The 18,308-nt window shown below is 43.2% G+C and overlaps 1 protein-coding gene across 8 annotated transcripts in view; it reads right to left on the bottom strand.

Annotated features, from left to right (window-relative positions):
- The window catches only part of Kalrn (kalirin, RhoGEF kinase), a 638,378-nt gene that overhangs the window by 20,043 nt on the left and 600,027 nt on the right, over window positions 1-18,308 (bottom strand). For all 8 annotated transcript variants that reach the window (XM_013515182.1, XM_005386537.1, XM_005386534.1 and 5 more), the window contains 6 exons: window positions 12,300-12,327; window positions 11,677-11,848; window positions 9,974-10,095; window positions 9,193-9,324; window positions 7,561-7,725; window positions 5,835-5,913 (listed from right to left, as the gene is read on the bottom strand). In XM_013515182.1, coding sequence (XP_013370636.1) covers window positions 5,835-5,913; window positions 7,561-7,725; window positions 9,193-9,324; window positions 9,974-10,095; window positions 11,677-11,848; window positions 12,300-12,327 — 698 coding nt within the window. The remainder of the gene's footprint in view (window positions 1-5,834; window positions 5,914-7,560; window positions 7,726-9,192; window positions 9,325-9,973; window positions 10,096-11,676; window positions 11,849-12,299; window positions 12,328-18,308) is intronic.

Raw genomic sequence — 18,308 nt, 5'->3', positions numbered from 1 at the left:
TTCATTGGACTAGAGCTTATTTTTAATAACAATTGCTACAATGAGAAACATCTGCTGCAAACATGCTGATAAAACTAGCATGAGTCCAGTGCTGGATGCTGCCTCCCTCTTCCTCACTGTGGGGCCTTGAGGAATTGCTTGACCTCCCTGAGCTTGATTGTACTTGACTGGAAACCTGCCCAGATATGATCTCATCATGTTGCAAGTTCAGATTAAGTCATATTTGCATAGTATCTGGACATAAACTTCATATGGCCTTTTATTTTCTTTTGGCTACTAAAGTTTTTCTTTGACGAAAAATGCTATTATAACAGGTAGTGAATTACCCTGTAACTTGTGTCTAAGAAATAGAAATAATGACCATGTTGGCTCCTCCAACAACCTCTGCCCCAATCACACCACTTAGGAGCTTTCATGCTTCATGGAGAGACATCAACCTGAGATAGAGAGGATACCAGTGCCCTGTTGTTCTGGGGTGCTTTTATTCATACATCGGGGAGGGTGGCAGTGTGTAAAATCTACCCACACTCTCTCACGCAGGCCAGGACCAAAGCAAGCACAGTCAGAAGCTCTCTTTTTCTTTCCTCATCAGCTATATTGTAGGTAAGATATTTTCATTGTTATGTTAAAAAATCATATTTTATCCTTTCTATTTTTGAGAACATACTAGGTGTTTTCTAACTAAAATACAGAAAGAGAGGGAGAGAGAGAGAAGAGAGAAAGTGAGAGAAAAGAGAGAGAGATCTGCACTAGAAATATCCATAAAACAATGTGCTTATGCTGGGTGTAGTGGTGTATGCCTGTAATCCCAGCACTTGGGAGGCTGAGGCAAGAGGATTGCCATGAGTTTGAGGTCAGCCTGGGGTACATAGTGAGTTCAAGGCCAGCCTGGACTGGATAGTGAGACCCTGTCTCACCAAATAAACAAACAAACAGACAAACCAAACAACAAAAAGCCCAATGTGCTTGACACAGGGACATATATAAAGACCTATACTCAATAATTAATGATTATATATTTCTCTTAAGAACATATGGAATTTTTAAATTAAAATTGATCATGTTTTATCCATCAAGCAAGTTTGAACAAAAATCAAGGAATCAATATTACATGCTCTTGGACTTCAGGGAAGATGGTGGAGTGGTAAGCAGCAACAAATCAGTCTCTCCAAGATTTGGAATCCAGACAGTGGAAAATAACAACTGGGTAAAGAAAGAAGGAGAAAGGTGGATCCCTGGGACCCAGGAAGGACTGGAAGGAAAAATTGGAGCCTACAGAGAAACTGAACAGATAGATCATAATGCAGAAGAAGGAAGGAGTAACCTGTACTTCCTGCCTGGCTCCTGGCTTGTGGTATGAGAAAGGAAGATGGAATGCACAGAGACACAGTGAAAGTGGGTGACTCCAACAGCCTTCAGGGAGGAATGCATCAGTGGAATGAAGCAGTGGCTGGTGAGTGACTCTAGCCCAAGCACCTGTAATGTCCTCTGGAGACAGGGTTGGTCAGATGCCATTTTAGGGAGGGGCCAATTGAGTCTGGGACTCAGAACAGTCTTTGGTTGTCTCCATCTCAGGGCTCCCAGTGTTAAATTCCCACAGTGACTGGGTGAGAGGCAATCATGGGCGCCACCATGGTCAGAGAGACATGGGCAGGCCAACAAGAGATATGAGTGTTACAAGCTTGGGTCCCAACCCCATGACCAGATGTCAGGTTCAGCTTGAACTTCCATGGATTTGAAAGTCCCAGCTCAAACAACACACCCTAATCTAATGCTGACTAGCTGAGATTTTCCAGCATGGATCTGGGCTCTGCCCACTTTCTTTGTCTACCAACAAGAGGAGTTATACTTTGAACTGGATAGTGCCACAAAACCATACACCCCAGAAGAGAACCACAGGCTTGAAATCAGAAAAACTTCATCATCTTTTTTTTCCCTTTGCTTTTGGGTGTTTTTTCTCCCCTTTTTAAGTTTTTGTTCATTTGGGGTTTTTTCTCTGATATTTGTTTTTGTTTCTTTGTGAGGGTAAACATTGTAGCTTTTGTTTTGTTTTGTCTCTGTTTTTATTTTTTCCTTCTTTCCTTCCCCTCCTGTTTTCTTCACCAGTTTTCTGAGACTTGGGTAATTTCCTCTGTCCTTCAGCCTTGCTTCTGATATCTTTTTCTTATTTTTTCCTCTTTTCCCTTTTAATTTTTTCCCTTAGGGTAAAATTATTCTAATTTATTGTATATAATTTTCTGATTTGTCTTAGACTTTATTACATAACTTTAAATCTTATATATATATATATATATATATATATATATATATATATGCTAAAAGTGGCAAATTATTAGTTATCACAGCATGTTATTTTCCAGCCTGTGTTTGATACTGCTGTTATGGCTGACTGTACTGATAGGGCAAGAGAGACTCCATTTTCTGTTTTTAACTACATATTAAGAGAAGTCGTTTAAAGTTCACTTAAGCTGTAGTTGACTCCCACTTTTCACCTCAGCCCCTTGGTTAGTTATCAACTCACTTAAAGCAGAGAAGTCATAAAATGGGAACAGAACAAACAGGACAGATTAGGAAGTAGGCTAAAGGCTAAACTGCAATGGTCATTTGGAATTTGGCTGTCCAACCTGCTGGGAAAAGTAAACTCTGTGATAAACTTTGCGCATTCTTATAAGATTCCCAAAACTGAGGTAATGGTTACTATGGAAACCTAAAATGTACTTAAACTGAAGGTGAGACCCAGATTGGAGTGGACGTCTTCTCTGGCTCCCGGTTAGAGACTGTCCATCAGCTAGCTCAATAAAACTTTGTTCCATCCTGTTCTTTTGGTCTCTTGTGAATTCCGTTCTTGATGAACTCACTTGCTGTATCAGTACTACTCTAGCGAAGGTGACATAGTTGCTGTGATCAAATGATCATCCTTGTATGCCAATACCTAGCTTGTCTGGGAGACATAAACAATACTGCAGTCCAGTACCAAGGAACTTAGTGCTAGGCCAAACAAGCTACAACCTCTTATCCCTAATAAAGAGAAGAGGCAGGATCCTGGGACAGACTCAAAGGCCAAGAGCCAGCTATGCCTAGAAGACATCTCTGAAAAGTAGTCATTTTCTAAACAGGTCTCAATACTAATAATAAAACTACCTACCATAAGCAATTTGCAAACATCAATGAAGAAAACATATATACAAACAAACAAAAGAAATAGAAAATGAGAACACATGGAAGCAAGACGAAAGCCCAGACCTCTAGTTCACCCATCCAGGGGGCATCCAGGTGGAAAAAATAAAATCCACCCAGCTAAACTTTCTGAAATGGTAGCAGTGGAAATAACAAAGCAGATAAATGAATCTCTAGGAAAAAAAAAAACCAGAAATAACAGCACAGATAATTAAAGAGATGATATCCATAATGAAGGACATAGTTAGCGAATCTACAGTAGATATAGATAAAAAAAAAAAAACCAGGAGCTTAGGAAAATGATGGAAATCATGAATATCCAACATAGGAAAGAACTGGATTCCAAGAAACAGATTAAAACATACCCAGAAGATTAAGAATTCCATTGAAAGTATAAGCAGCAGAATCAACCAATGTGAGGACAAAATATTAGACCTAGAAGACAGGTTTGCAGTTAGTAATCATCAAATGAAAGACTTCTTAAACACAGCAAGGGACCATGAAAAATCAATCCAAAAGCTGCTAGATGAAGCAAAGAAGAATAATATAGGTGTGATAGGAATCAATAGAAAAATCAGAAGATAGCACAAAGAGCATAAAAACCCATTCACAGAAATAATGGCAGAAAACTTCCCGAGCATGGAAGAATGTGACATACAGTAAGTGAAGCATACAAAACACCATTATCCATGATCAGAAAAAAAAAAAACTACACAAAAGCATATGATAGTCCAGATTTCAGAAATTCAATACAAGACTCTTAAAAGCTGTTAGAGAAAAGAAACAAGGAAAGCCCATCAGAATCACAGCAGATTTCTCAACACAAACTCTTAAGTCAGAGAGAGCTTGGAGTGAAGTATTTCAAGCTCTAAAAGAAATCAAGCTCCAACCAACATTGATGTACCCCACAAAACTATCTTTCAAAATTGATGGAGAAATAAGATATTTCCATGATAAAGAACACCTGAAGAAATTCATAACCACCAAACCAGCAAAAAGTTCTGAAGGACATTCTAGAGAGAGACAGTGAAGTCGCAACTCCATGAACCCCAATAGAATAAATCCACCAGGCAAGGCAAGCAATTAAACTGAGAGGAAAGAAAGCAAACCAATAACAGGAAAATAATATGACAAAGATAAGTCAATACATAATAGTTATAACTATCAATGTAAATGGTCTCAATTCACCTTATCCAAAATGTGCATCTGAAATGAATAGACACTTTTCAGATGCAGAAATACAAGCAGCAAATAAATATATGGAAAACTGTTCAACATCACTGGTCATTTGAGAAACAAAACAATGCTGAAACTTTATCTCACTCCAGCAAGAATGGTTATTATCAAGAAATCAACCAATGACAAATGTCAGTGAGGCTATGGGAGAAACACTCTACTGTTGGTATGAGTGTAAGTTGGTACAACCACTATGGAATTCAGTATGGAGATTCTTCAAAAAACTAAAACTAGATGTTCCATTTGATCCAGCTATTCCCCTTCTAGGCATCTTCATGCAAGTGTTAAAGTCATTATACCACAGTGATATATCTACACCCATGTTTATAGCAGCCCAATTTATAATAGCTAAAGCTTGGAAAAAAACCAGGAATGGATAAAGAAAATATGGCATTTATATACAATGGAGTACTGCTCTACCACAAGGAAGGATAAACTTGAGTACTTCATAGGTAAATGGATACACCTTGAGACCATAATTTAAAATGAAATAATTAAGACACATAAGGATAAAAAATACTTCATACAGACTAAGTAGATTCTGTGACCAAAATGTAGTTAAGTTAGGAATCAGTAACAAAAGGTAATTCTTTTTTTTTTGGTCTTTTAGAGACAGCACCTTGCTATACAGTTAAGGCTGGCCTTGAGCTCATGTTTGTAGCCCAGGCTGGTCTCAAACTTGCAATGATTCTCCTGCCTCAGCCTCATTAGTGCTGGGATTACAGGCATGTGCCACCATGCCCCACCCTACAAAAGGTAACTCTTAAAAAATCTCGTACATAGAGCAGGTGTGGTGGTACATGCCTGCAATCCCAGTACTTGGGAGGCTGAGGCAGGAGGACTGCTGTGAGTTTGAGGCCAGTCTGGACTACAAAATGAGTTCAAGGCCAGCCTAAAGGACATATTGAGAACCTGTCTCTAGAAACCAAAACCAAAACAAAAAAATTCATACCTATTAAAACATTTTTTCCATTATAATTGGGTCAGAGAATCAGTTGAGAACATAATAATGAAAATGCCAAAACTTGGGAAATGTAATGAAAATTGTACTTAAAAGAATTTGAGGCTGAAAATTCTTATATTAGAGAGGAAGAGGCCAGGCATGGTGGCACAGGTCTGTAACCCCATCTACTGGGAGGCAGGAGGATCGTTGTGAGTTCGAGGCCAGGCTAGGCTACATATTGAGACCCTGTCTAAACAAACAAACAAGCAGATAAATGAAGAGGGGCTGAGGACTGATAAGAGAAGCATCCAATTTAAGTACAAACACAAATTAAAACAATTCTGAGAAAGAAAGAAAACATAAATATTTGAGGTGTTCTCTTCCTATAGAGAATGTACATTAATAAAAGAAAGAACGACAAAAACATGCCATTCTTTTGTAGTCATGTTGCTAAGTGTTCACAGAAAACCATCCTTACCTTCCAATCTCATTTAGCTCAGTATAAGCAGAGTCAAAGTTTTCCTTCCAAGAAATGGTGGCTCCGTCTGCAGCTGCATCTTTGGGAGAGAGACAAGAGAATCCATTGATAACACTGAGGATTTCACATGGGAATAAACAAGAGGTTAACAGAAGAGCCTCAATGTGACAACAAAGCAATGCTCACACCCAAATATGGAGGCTATAGCAGTGGGAAGGTTATTTTTAAAATATCTTCCAAGGGAAAACTGACTTGACACAGATTGATACTCCAGAGTCAGACTCTTTGCCTTCTCCCTATACAAAAGGAAAACTCAGGACAATCAGAAACGTAGCTCTGATAGCTTAAAGTAGAAATTTGGTAGACATACAAGAAGGGAGAGTGGAAAACAGTTTGAAGGCCTAGCAAAGCCAGTGAGAACCAGGGATGTAGGGAGGATGAAGATGGGGAAAGGTACAGGTCAAGGAAGGAGGAGAGGAAGGCTGGCTGGCAGGAGCTGCTCCAGTGCCCTAGTCTACAGTGATTCTTTGCAGCTTTACACACACACACACGCGCACACACACACACACACACACACACACACATACAAGTATGCAGGTCTATATATGTCTGTGTTGTGGGGACCAATGCTGAAAAGTCACGGGAAGATACAGACCGTGCCCACCCAGGCCAACTGAGTGAGCAGCTTGGGAAGAGGAGCCATGTGAACAGGTTGGCTCTTCTTACCCCATATTGGTCACCTCAGGCTGTCCACACCCCAGCCTGGCTGCAGCACAAGGTAGCTTACCAAGTTGACTTCTGAGGACACAGAGACCCAAAGCCATGGTTTCTCAGTGAGTCACAGGCTCGTGGGAACAAGACACAGTCACTGGGAGGGAAGTGACTAGGCTGGCAGAAGGGGCAGTGGCACAGAACATGTCCTGACTCATCTGGGGAAGGGGAGTGGCCCAGAGTCCTCTGGGGACTCCAGACTTCCTTTAACCCAAAGAGCCACGGGCCTACGCCACGTAAGTGCAGTGACAGCCCCACCCTCCTGTACTCAGTAGACACAGGCCACCTCCTTGCACTGCCTGGAATATCACCAATATTAGGATACTCCTTTGGCTAGCAAGTTTCTTCTCCCGAAATGCCCCTGCGGTGAAGGTAGGCAAAATAAAAACCATGTTTGTAAAATATTCATGTTCAACTAGTTATAAGTATATCTTAGCTAATTTCTCAACAAAGCTACATAAAAATATATCCACACCGACAAAAGAAATTCTAGGAGGGTGTGGGGGGGCATCAAATATTCATTTTGTAGGAAAATCATTCAGTCAGGTTGCTGTTCTCTCCCAGTTTGAAGTTGGGAAGCAGGACTGTCCCAGATGCTGTGAGGAAGGCAGCCGCCTATAGAGGTCCCTGGTGAGAGCGGGCTTTGTCGGCCTGTCACCAAGGGGAGCACAGAGAACCGCCATGGCTCATAACTCCCTCCATGTTTGTTTCTGGGGTGATACCTGGTCCTCTTAGGAAAGCTGCATGTGCAGGATTAGCCAGGGTGGCAGACCTAACCTCTGCACCAACATACTCAGAGTCCCACTTCATAGAACCCTTAGCTGGGCACTGAAAAGTCACTTGACTGAGGCTACCAAGCAGCTCCAGGTCACCTTTCTCACAGTGGCCGGATGATGCCAGTAAGTTTGTGACAGTGGGACCGGTGCCTCGCCCCCGTTGCCTGCCTGGGACTCACCGTACTCTGGAAGGCGCACAAACTCCGAGGGTTCGCTGGGAAGGCTGATTCCCCAAGGGTTGCTGGCACTGACTCTGAACTGATAAGGACACCCAGGACTAAGGTCTTCGATGACGAGGTAAGTGTCCAAGGTCGAAGCCACTGACTGCTGCCAGACCTGGGAACCTAGGGCACAGTATTGGAGGACAGGGAGAGAGACAAAGCCAGAGCCACATTGTTTCAAAGACCTTCAGCAGACAAAGAAAGGAAAATGGATAAATCTGGTTCAGTGCATAGTTGTGGTCACTGCATCAGCCTCTGAAAGCCTGTGGGTCAACCATGGCAGGCAGGGTCTAAACCAGATCCTAAGTGACTGAAGAACTGTTAATGGTTATGGAAGAGGTCAGCTGGTGGATTCTACCACCCTCAGATGTGCAAGTGTGAGAATCAGAAGACGCAGACAATACTGACAGTACAGAGGGACATGTGGCAAAGGGTTAATTAAGCTGGAGGAAATAGTATAAATTAGTTACAAAATGAGAGAAAATATCTCTTTGGGAGGTGAAATAAACTGGAAACGAGCGCTAGGTGTATGTAACATCTTCATCACAGCTTTCGCACTGAATTCTCTCACTTAACCCCATAGAAATCAATGAGGTATGAGCATAAAAGAAACCGAGCCTCAGAAATACTAAACAGTCTGCCCAAGAGAGCTTGGTTAGGGAGAGGGACTATTAGTGAGGGCTGCTGAGGCAGATGTGAGCTCTGTGGAATGTGTCTCCCAGCTCAGCATTCACGCCTTGTGCTAACCTGGGAGATCCAGAGTGATGGCCTCAGAAAGATGCCAAGACAACTGTCCAGGGCCTGCTCCATAAAAAAGAAGCCTGGAGACTTACAGTAACCAGACAGATAGAGAGGGATGATTTGGGCTGGGGAGGGGACAAGCAGTTTCTATTTGTTCAGTTCACAATGTGGTTCAGACATGTTATTAACAATTAGAGCTACCTGGAAGCTTCTTTTAAAAACTAATTCTCAATAACTAGATGGCAGGTTCAGTTGTTTCCAGCTACTAAGGAAATATATGCACTTCTAGCATGTAAATGTAACAAATTTTAAAAGCTTAAATCACAACTTTTTAAATTGTGCAATTAAAATAGATACACATATATATGTTCTACAAATTGTATGTGGGTGCAGAGGAGTGGAGTGCAGGTCACACTACCACAGTTATTGCTCTGGGAGAAAGATGGCAAATTAGCAGACTACAGAGAGCTGGGGTCTAGCGCTAGCTCTGCTGCTTACTGACCACAGTCTTTGTTCTCTCCGTGGTCTTAGCCTCCTCATCTGCAGGCCCGGACCATCCCTGTCTGGATGGGGTAAGCAGAGCAGTGCGGTGAAGGCACTTGGAACTCCACACAACTTGGTTGCACTTTGAACTCTGCACAACTTGGGTTGCATTTATGTTGGGGAGGTTTAGAGCCCCTTAGTGAAATTGGCTGCCCAAGCTTTCAGGTACAAGGCAACTGGAGCCTGGCCCAGAAGCCTCTGTGCTGAGTTGGAAGACACCATGAGGCATCCAGAGATGAGGGGGCTCGGGCTCCTGTCCCTGAGGGGTCTCTCTGGAGGAAGGAAACAGAAGAGCAAGGTGCGCACCTTCCTCCCGGTACTCCACGGTGTACCCTGAGATGGTGCAGTTTCCTGTGCTGGCTGGCGGGAGCCAGCGAAGAATCACAGAGGTGCAGCTCCTCTCTTGGGCGATGGGACGGTTGGGAGCTGCGGGGACACCTGTAGAGACAGAAGAAGGGGTCAGGGCTGTGTCTGCAGAAGCTGGCATTTTCCACTAGGTAGAATGGCACCTTGAAATGTGACCTAATCTAGTTTCAAATGCTCCCTGTGACATCCACCAGGTAGCACACCTTTCTTTGGGCCCAAGGTGACTGGGGACTCACCCTGTGGTCTGATGGTCTTCCTTAGGCTGAACATTACCTACTAGGAAGGAAGCATGATCAGGGAACCATGCAGGAGGCTGTGGTAGTTGGCAGAGAGTTCTTAGGAAAGATTAAAGATGCATTCTCTTCCCATTAGCCAAAACTTTATTTTGGAATGTTCACACAGGAGCATTTCTTCCCCGGATTCAGGGGAGCTTTGACTATGTTCACTTACAATGTTTGACTGACAACTTGCTAGTGACAGAAAGCAGAATGGTGGTGGCCAGGACTGTAGGAGGGAGGAATGAGGAGCTGCTACTGAATGGATGTGGATGGAGTTTCAGTTTGGGAGATGAAAGGAGTTCTGTGGATGGATGGATGGATGGATGGCAGCACAAACTATGAAGGTACTTCCACTGAGCTGCTGAAAAATGGTAACATGGTAAGTGTTATGCTGTGGTTTTTAAAATTCCTAGAAGTACTATCAAGAAAGCAAGAGACTATACCTTGCACCTTGACTGTAGCAGATGTGGACGTGGTCCCATGGTCATTTGTGGCTATGCAGGTATAAATCCCACTGTCTTGGGGCATTAGGTTGCAGATCTTCAGGGTGATTTCCCCAGAGTCACTAGGAACACAAAAGGATGTCCTTCAGACTCGTCATGAGACGATTTCCTGACTGGTAAAATCCCATCGGGTTGGCACATGGTGTGCTGAGCTGAGAGCCTGTAGGCCAAGGGCTACCCTGTTCTGTGCCGACCTCCATGCCCTGGATGACCACTTTGCCTCTATATCCCCACGACCTCATATATGGATAAAACTTGTGGAAATGAGGGGGCAGAGTAAGGAAGCACATAAGATAAAAAATAGAAGATGGCTTGAAATAGATGAAGTCCTACACAAGTACAGTTTGTAATAGAATTACTATTATATATTACCACTAGCACCTTTGTCCTACATTATTTTCAGCCACACAAATGAATAATGAATAGCACAAAAATATGGGAAGACTAAAGAATGAAATGTTCAAGTATTTCAAATCTTGCCTCAAAATAATTAAGTGAATTAAGAAAAGGTAAATTCCTTCATCTACATGCTAATTTCCCCCACTTGGCCCAGTAGGTGTCCTGAGCACCCCAAAGGAAGAACTGCCCCGAAAGGGTTAAATCCGAAGCCAGGTCAGCCCTCCCCCTTCCCACAGCTGGGACCTATTCTGGGCTCTTCATGCTCCCCATAAAGCACTGACTCTCACACCAAGTTCCTTGGGGCCACAGACGTTGTTTGACCTGGTTGGGGGTCTCTGTTGAGAACGTTAAGAAATGGTAGTATTTTTCTCTATTTCATACATGCACAGACGGTAAGTCAATGGATAAAAGCTTCTTGATTTTAAGTGTTCCTTCCCTAAGTGAGTCCTACATGGCTAGGACTTGCTACTGTTTGTCCACTGAAAGTAGCAGTACCCAGTAAAGCTCATGATTAGCGGTGATAATTATTAATAGAATGTTGGGAGGTAGACAAGCAAGTCTGGTCAAAGGGTCTTTTTTGTGTAGAAGTATGATTGCAGCTTGATTTGCTATTGAACATTTTAGAATGAGTTCTCCCCCGCCCCCGCCCCCATCTTATAAACTTGTTCTTAGGTCAGGAATTAACTGTATCAATTTCACAGCAACTTGAAGAGCACACAACACCCCAGAGTGTCCAGATTGGACGACATATTCCTGCCCCAGGTCTGGAGCCTTCACTACCTCTCCTAACTTAGAGATTTCCCTGGGGATCCTTAGGGACAGACATCTAATGGGGTTGCTGTAAGACAGGGACTGTGAAGGCTCATACTTGACCTGAGATATAAAAGTTTATGTTTTTCTTTGTTTTACATGGTCCAGAATGCAGTCTTCCCAAACAGTTCCTGCTGGCTCCAGGTGTGTGTCCATGGTGCTGAGTTACATTAGCTGTGTGGGCTGGGGCAGGATGCAGTGGCAGTGTGGGCAGCTGAGGCCACTCCTCAGTCTTACAGCACAAAGTGTTCTGTTGGGGGTGTAAGCCACTTGTAGTTTTTCCCTCAATTTCCTGATGAAGGTCAAGTGCTGGGTCTCAAATAGGCTCCGGGGGAAGCTCTTGGGGAGATTAGGAATCCACACAGATTTGCAGCCCAGAATGAGCCCCTAGAGGTTGCTCTGAGATTGGTGCAGACACGGGGCCATGAGCTCACCAGGAGGAGACTGTGTATGTGGCCGAGTTGTTGTCTGTGTCCAGGATGTTCTGGTCTGGACCCTTCCAGGTGATGGTGGGCTTTGGCCGCCCACAGACCTTGCACTGCAGTATCACCGTGTCCCCAAGCAAGCAGGTCACATCCACTAAGGGCATGAGGAATTCTGGGGCCACTGTGATCAAATGGATATATATTTACATCATCCGTATTCCACTTAGGGTAAAATAGCCTTTTTAAAAACACAGTATTCTTATCCCCACTCATGTTGTATAGCAATTCCAAAAACCTTCAGCCTTACACTGTGGAAACATCTGGGTGCCTTTGAACAGAATATTAAATGCTTATTGTATATAAATTAGAAAATATATAAAAACAAAAAGGAAGGAAAGCTCCATAATCCAGAGATAACTACTGTGAACATTATACAAACATACTTCTTACCAAAATTGAATCCCCTTAAACATAGTGCATGTCATAGTCTTTCACTCAATAGTTTATGATAACATCTTTCTTTGTCCATAGATACGGTGTTGCCATGGCTTAAAGTCTCTACCTAATGCTAGAAATACTGTGATTTATTTAGCCAGTTTTCACATTCTCGGATCTACCCCTTTGTAACTCACCTTCTTGGATGAAATTTGGATTTAAGATCTGAAAAACACAAAGAAACAGAAAATTGCTTGAATCCTAAGCAACTAGGAGAGAACGAGTCTTTTGCCCTACTGAAATGAAAAGAAAGTACCATTTAGGAGGTGACGGCTGCAGCCCAACCGGCCCCCTCGCTGCGCTGCTCTACTGTCGCAGTTACAAATTCCTCTCCAGCACAGAGGGCACTCGGGCACTTTTCCGTCCTACACCCTACAGGCTTATTGTCCCCGGGAGGTCTGCCATCTGTGGGTGGGCGCCCTCCTCCCTCTCCTCAGCTGCCTTCCTCCCCTCCCACACATAATCCCTTCTCCCCTGCCAAGTGCTGTGCACTACTTCTTCCCAGCTACGAATTTTCAAAAACCCAGGACCTGAGCCCTAGCAAACTGGAAGGGTCACTAAAGTGAACTAACCCAATGGTTTCCCTCCAAATGTCTTTGTTCCACACCCCCGCCTTCCCCTGGCACAGGAAACTTCCTTTTGAGCATCTGAATGCAGAGCTTCTCTGGTTGAAGGGAAAAAAGAAGTCTATCTGTCTATCCTGTCCCGACACAACCTCTTGGAGCCCAGGTCTCTGCAGGGCAATGGGAAGCCACTAACTGTTGTGAGCTTTGTGCTGTACCAGAGGGCAGGCAGAGCTTCAGGCCCTCTCAGTGACTCGCCCAAGCTCACAGCTGGCTCAAGGAGAAGCTGCTGGAGCGCCCTTTACACACCATGCTGCCTGTCTTGGGACAACCCAGCTCTTTCACACAAGGGAGAACATTCTGGCCAATTAGCCATGCTGGAAAGTTACCCTTTCTTGAGAGCATAGGCACTTGGATACCCTCCCTCCGCCCCATCCTTTCTATTACCTCTCATCAGTCCAGGGTGAGGCCAGGCTACAAACCTGGCATGGTAGAAGACACGTGGACTTTGTCACAGAGGCAGGGCTTACCACCCTGTTTGGTGGGATTGTATACTATTTATTTAACTAACACCAATTAACATCAATTTCTTCATCAATTTCAGGGATACATATCACAAAAGTTAAATGAAATATATACGGCTAGTGCTTAGCACAATGCTTGACAAATAATGAGTACCCAATACCTATTCACTAAAGATCAGCTAATTCAGGTATCTTCCTTCCGCTAAGCAGCCTATTATTAAAGCGGCTTATCTCTCATAGTTCATCTTGCAAGATTCTTCCTTCCTTCATAGTGAAGCCTGACCATCCACGTTCCTTGCAGAATAGCATACCGTCACACTCACGTTCCCGTGTCCTTCCCTACCTACATCAACAGGCACAGCTGCTCTGTGCTTTTGTCTTTTGGAGGGGCCGGGCGAGCCCTTCGGCACACAGATGTTATTTCCTTCTTTGGGTTCCCTTTTGCAAATAATTACCCACTTACACCACTCAGGCGTGTCACAACGTGGGCTGCAGAAAGTAAACGTGCCAAGTTCTAGGGCTCAGTGTCCCAACTCTGGCCACTGCAGTGCCTAGTCTCAAGAGGCACTAAGGTCACGGTACAAACCCGCGGTTCTCGGTCTCTAACCAGTGGAGCTTTAAAAACACAAAAAGACCAATGTCCGGGCCTCATGCCAAGAGAGTCTGTTTGCTTTTCTGCGTTTTTTTTTTTTTTTTTAATATCTGCTTTATTGGTGCAAAGTGGGGCCCAGCACCACTTTTGCCCCTGCAGATGACTCCACATCTAGACTGACTGGAGAACTGCTGGAAGTTCTGTTCTATCCAAGGAAACTGATCGATAAACCCACTTCCCATCCCTGAGGCCTTTATGCAGTGATGGTGGTGGGGATGCAAGGAGGCATTTGGGAAAGCTCCAGCTCTTCTCACAGCTAAGGGAATCAAATCCTCTGGACTAGGATAGAGGGAGGAATGCAAAAGGTGGCTCCAGCTGAGCAAGTAAACAACCAATGACCCTGGTAAGCAGCACTGTGCTAAAAGGGGCCGTGCATTCACCAGCCTGGCCTAGGTAAGGCAGGAGAATCACATCCGGGTCAGTCACTGACAAACAAAAGGAAGCTGAAATGTTTTCTAGCCTTTAACAGTAGTTATCTCAGAGCGGGGGCCTGAGGGGTGACTCCTTCCACTCAAAAAATGCTGTCTGAGCTCGTGTTCTGCATTAATTCCTGTGTGCAGTTTTGTGGACACAAAAATACTGAGGCACAGGCCCTGCCCTCAGAATGCATAAAACATAAGCTGAATTTTGGATGATTTTTTCTTTCTTTTCTTACTTGGGCTTTCCAAATATTCTGCAATCAATATGTTTCACCTTGATTAAATTTTTTCAAGGAAAAAGAGAGATGCCATCAGGCCTAGACTACAATTCCTTTGAAGACAGAAGTCATCTGTTGCTCATCTTTGTGCCTCACTCCCCTCACCTGCAATCTGCATTTAATACCTTTTCATAAATGAATATTTGACCTTTGGCCTCATTTCTGTTTTCTCAAGAATTTAGGACTGTTCATAAATAGAATCTCAGAATAGGACCAAAAGATAGATAAAACAATTAGTTATGGGTAAATGACTAATACTATTTGGCTACAGCTTGCTTACAAACACAAAAGGAATGCAAACTTTTGGGAAAATGATGAGAAAGCAGTGTAATCTACAACCTCTGAAAGAGGACATTTGTGACAGCATGCAGTGCAGCCACAGCTCTGGACTCTGGGAGCAGGTACAGCAGTGTCCCACCCCTGGGCCAGACATAGTCTCTTGCCTTGAACAACATTCTTAAACAGCTGGGCTTTGGTTTTACCTGTAAGTTGGGGATGCCATCCTAGAAGGGTTGTTTAATACAAAGATTCAGTTGATTTGATGATTTACTGAGCTTGTAGCAGAAGAGCTGCCCACCCCCCAGCCAGTACACTTCAGTTTGTTAGTTGCCAAGGTAACAGTTCCTGTTCCAGATCTGGTTGCTCCTGTCTCTCAGAAATGGCTGGTCACTGTGATCCACAACTGGTCACTGTGATCCACATTGTATAAACCAATCCTCAACTGACAAGCCATTTTGCATCTGTATTTCCTGCTTGCATATCCCATATAAGCCCTAGTCCACCAGAGATCAGGGCCTGATATTTTGGGAATGATCCCCATCAGTGCCCATCGACATAAAAAAATCTGCCTCCAAATCCTGAGTGTCATTTCAGTGTTTTGGCTTGCCATTGCAAGCTGACCCTTGTCCAGGCTGCAGTACTAAGCAGGGAGCAGGATGACACACTTTCTACCTCAGTGGGTCATATGTAGTGGGGGAGATGGGATTAAATGATATGTTTGATGTAATGTTTGATGGATGTTAATGACCGGTCTTCAATAAACACAGAGCTCAAAACTTTCTCCTACCCTGCTCTTACTCAATCAAAAGGGTTTGAGTGTAGAAGCTACTCTGAATGCTGTGAGCTTTGTTCAATGGCCTGGATTCCCATCACACAGGGGACCCGTGGGGAGCAAGACATCGAATCCATACCAGAAATCTCACAGAGAAGACAGCTGACAAAGGTTTAACTAACAGGTTCATATAAATTTCTTTGAGGTGCTGTGGATGGAACCCCCACGCCCAGCATGCTAGGCAAGCACATCACCACTGCACTACACCCTTACCCCCTATGATAAAATTTAAGTAGGGCTTCAAATTCTGTACAGTGGTAGTACTGCTACAAGAACACTCCACACTGGTACTTAATTAATTTGTCTTAGTCTTCTTGTCACTTTTAACTCCAACTAGGTTATATATATTTGAGTTATATATTATTGAGTGCATGTACTGCATAAGAAGCAAATATTCCTAGTTTGAGTGTAGAATTTAATGGGGATGCTGGAACAGAGAGGTAGCCAACTTCTGCTTCATCTGGAAGGGACTTGTGGAAGCCATCAGTCTTGGCTGGCCCAGGAGAGAAGAGTCCAGCTCAGCACAAGGTGTGGCGCTAATGGTAATACTGGCATGTCAGTGATGTGTGTGGCATATGTAGTTGGTATAATCTACTCTTATAAGCTAAACACTTTTACTTGCTGCTCCAAAACCCTGGAGGAGCGCAGAGGCAGTGTGATTTATTTCCATTTCACAGATGGGACAAGGAAGTGAAGGGTAAGATTCTAGAGAGTGGCAGAGGGCTGGATAGCTCTGGCTGTTAGCCCAGAGCTCTTCCCACCACAGCATTCAGGAGAGCAAAGCATCGTGCAGCTTTGTCACCGGTGCCACAGGCCTAGCTGCCTATCTTTGCTCCCTATGATTCTCTTGATTTCACCTCTTAGCTTTAAACTCGTCCAGCCGGGACCCGGAGCCTAGGGAAGATCCACACTAGTGTCTTTCTAACTTTGGCTCTGGATTATGTCCAGCAGATAATTCTTTCATCTCTTTTTACATTGATGCAAATAGGGAATGGACTGGGGAGGGCCATGACATCCTTCTCACGTGGTCATCTAATTACCTGTGTTTGTCCATGGCTTCCTATGAACTACATGTAGGCACCTGAGGACAAGACCTGATACATAAGTGCTCCATGTTTGTCAAATCAAAGTAAATTTAAAGTGGTGGAATTTTGGAGAGGAGAGCTGAGAAAATATCTTGCCATGACTTGGAATGTTCTTCCATTTCTGTAAATTGGGAACATGACTTTCTTCAGAAACCCATTGGTCAGCCAGTGTCTGAGGTTCAACTGAAGTCATCTTCTTTTTTTTTTTTTTTTCCGGTACGGGGAACCGAACTCACGACCTTGCGCTTGCCAGGCAGGCGCTGTGCCACTGAGCTAAATCCCCAGCCCCCACAGTCATCTTCTTCCTCTGTGCTCCTCTAAAGGCTTCTTCCTCTGTGCTCTACCCTGGGCTCTGGTCAGGAGCTGCCATGTATCAGAGCATCTCACTGTATTGTAGGTACCCTGCCAGACTTGTGCACACTTTGAAGATGGTAACCCTGTCATATGTTTTATTAATTTTTCTGAAATTAAAAAAACCCTAGTGTTGTATCTTTTATTTGTTCTATAAATATGTGAGTTTCCTAAAGTAAAAATAAATATAAGTTGGAGAAAAACTACTTTTCTAGTAAAGGGATTCTCTAGCTTTACACATAAGCACTTGGTTTAGTGGGTATTGGCAATGCTGGCTTTTAACTGTGTATCTCTTTGGCGAGACAGGTTTTAATGATACTTGTATTGGTGTCATCCTAGACAAATCACAGAAACGTGTATTCTACGGTTTACAGGGGTGACTAGTCTCATTTTCTCACGTTCTTATCTGGAAGTGAAGAACTGAATTATGTACTTTCAGATTGCCTCCAACTCTTTCTGAAAATAAGTACATGCGAGTATATCAGTTGGGTAATAATTCCCAGTGTTAAATATGTTCCCTGGTAAAAAGTCTGTGGTTATTTTACACAGCATTAAAGTTGTAAATTTTATTTAGAGTATACACTTAGTTTTGACACTTTGTGTTCTAATGCTTATCAAAGTTTTGATGCTTTAGTCCACTTTGATAATCTAATGAGAACTTCTTGGCCTTTTGCTACTTGGTTATAACTACAGTTAATAAACATCCACTGAATATTTATGTGCCAGGCACTGTACTAGGCACTGAGCATACAAAATACACAATTCTTGTCCTCTACATTTAAAGGGAGTTGACTGAGGAAGAAACTGTTACAAAGGCAAGTTAGAGGAAGTAACTGTGGTGAATCAGTTGTAATTCACAGTATTTCCCTACTTGTAGAATTCTCTATTTTAAAAAAACCTTTCATATGAAGTAAGATAGGACAGAGATTATTCAAGATATATCAGGTCACATTATAAAACTAATAAATAGGGTTAAAGATTTGTTAGACTAGAGGCAAAAAAGCAGGCAAGGAATGCAAAATAGAAGTTCTACTTTTTTCTTTCAGTGACCAATAATCGCACCTCATTAGCTATGATATTGCCACTGCGCAAAGCATACTATATTCTTGAAGGATAAACATCACACAAAATAGTGCTGTTAGGGAAGGTTGACCGCTAACATT

This window comes from Chinchilla lanigera, unplaced genomic scaffold (assembly GCF_000276665.1).
Source record: "Chinchilla lanigera isolate Chin_1 unplaced genomic scaffold, ChiLan1.0 scaffold00026, whole genome shotgun sequence".
Lineage (NCBI taxonomy): Eukaryota > Metazoa > Chordata > Mammalia > Rodentia > Chinchillidae > Chinchilla > Chinchilla lanigera.
This window is presented reverse-complemented; position numbering and strand designations above follow the sequence as displayed.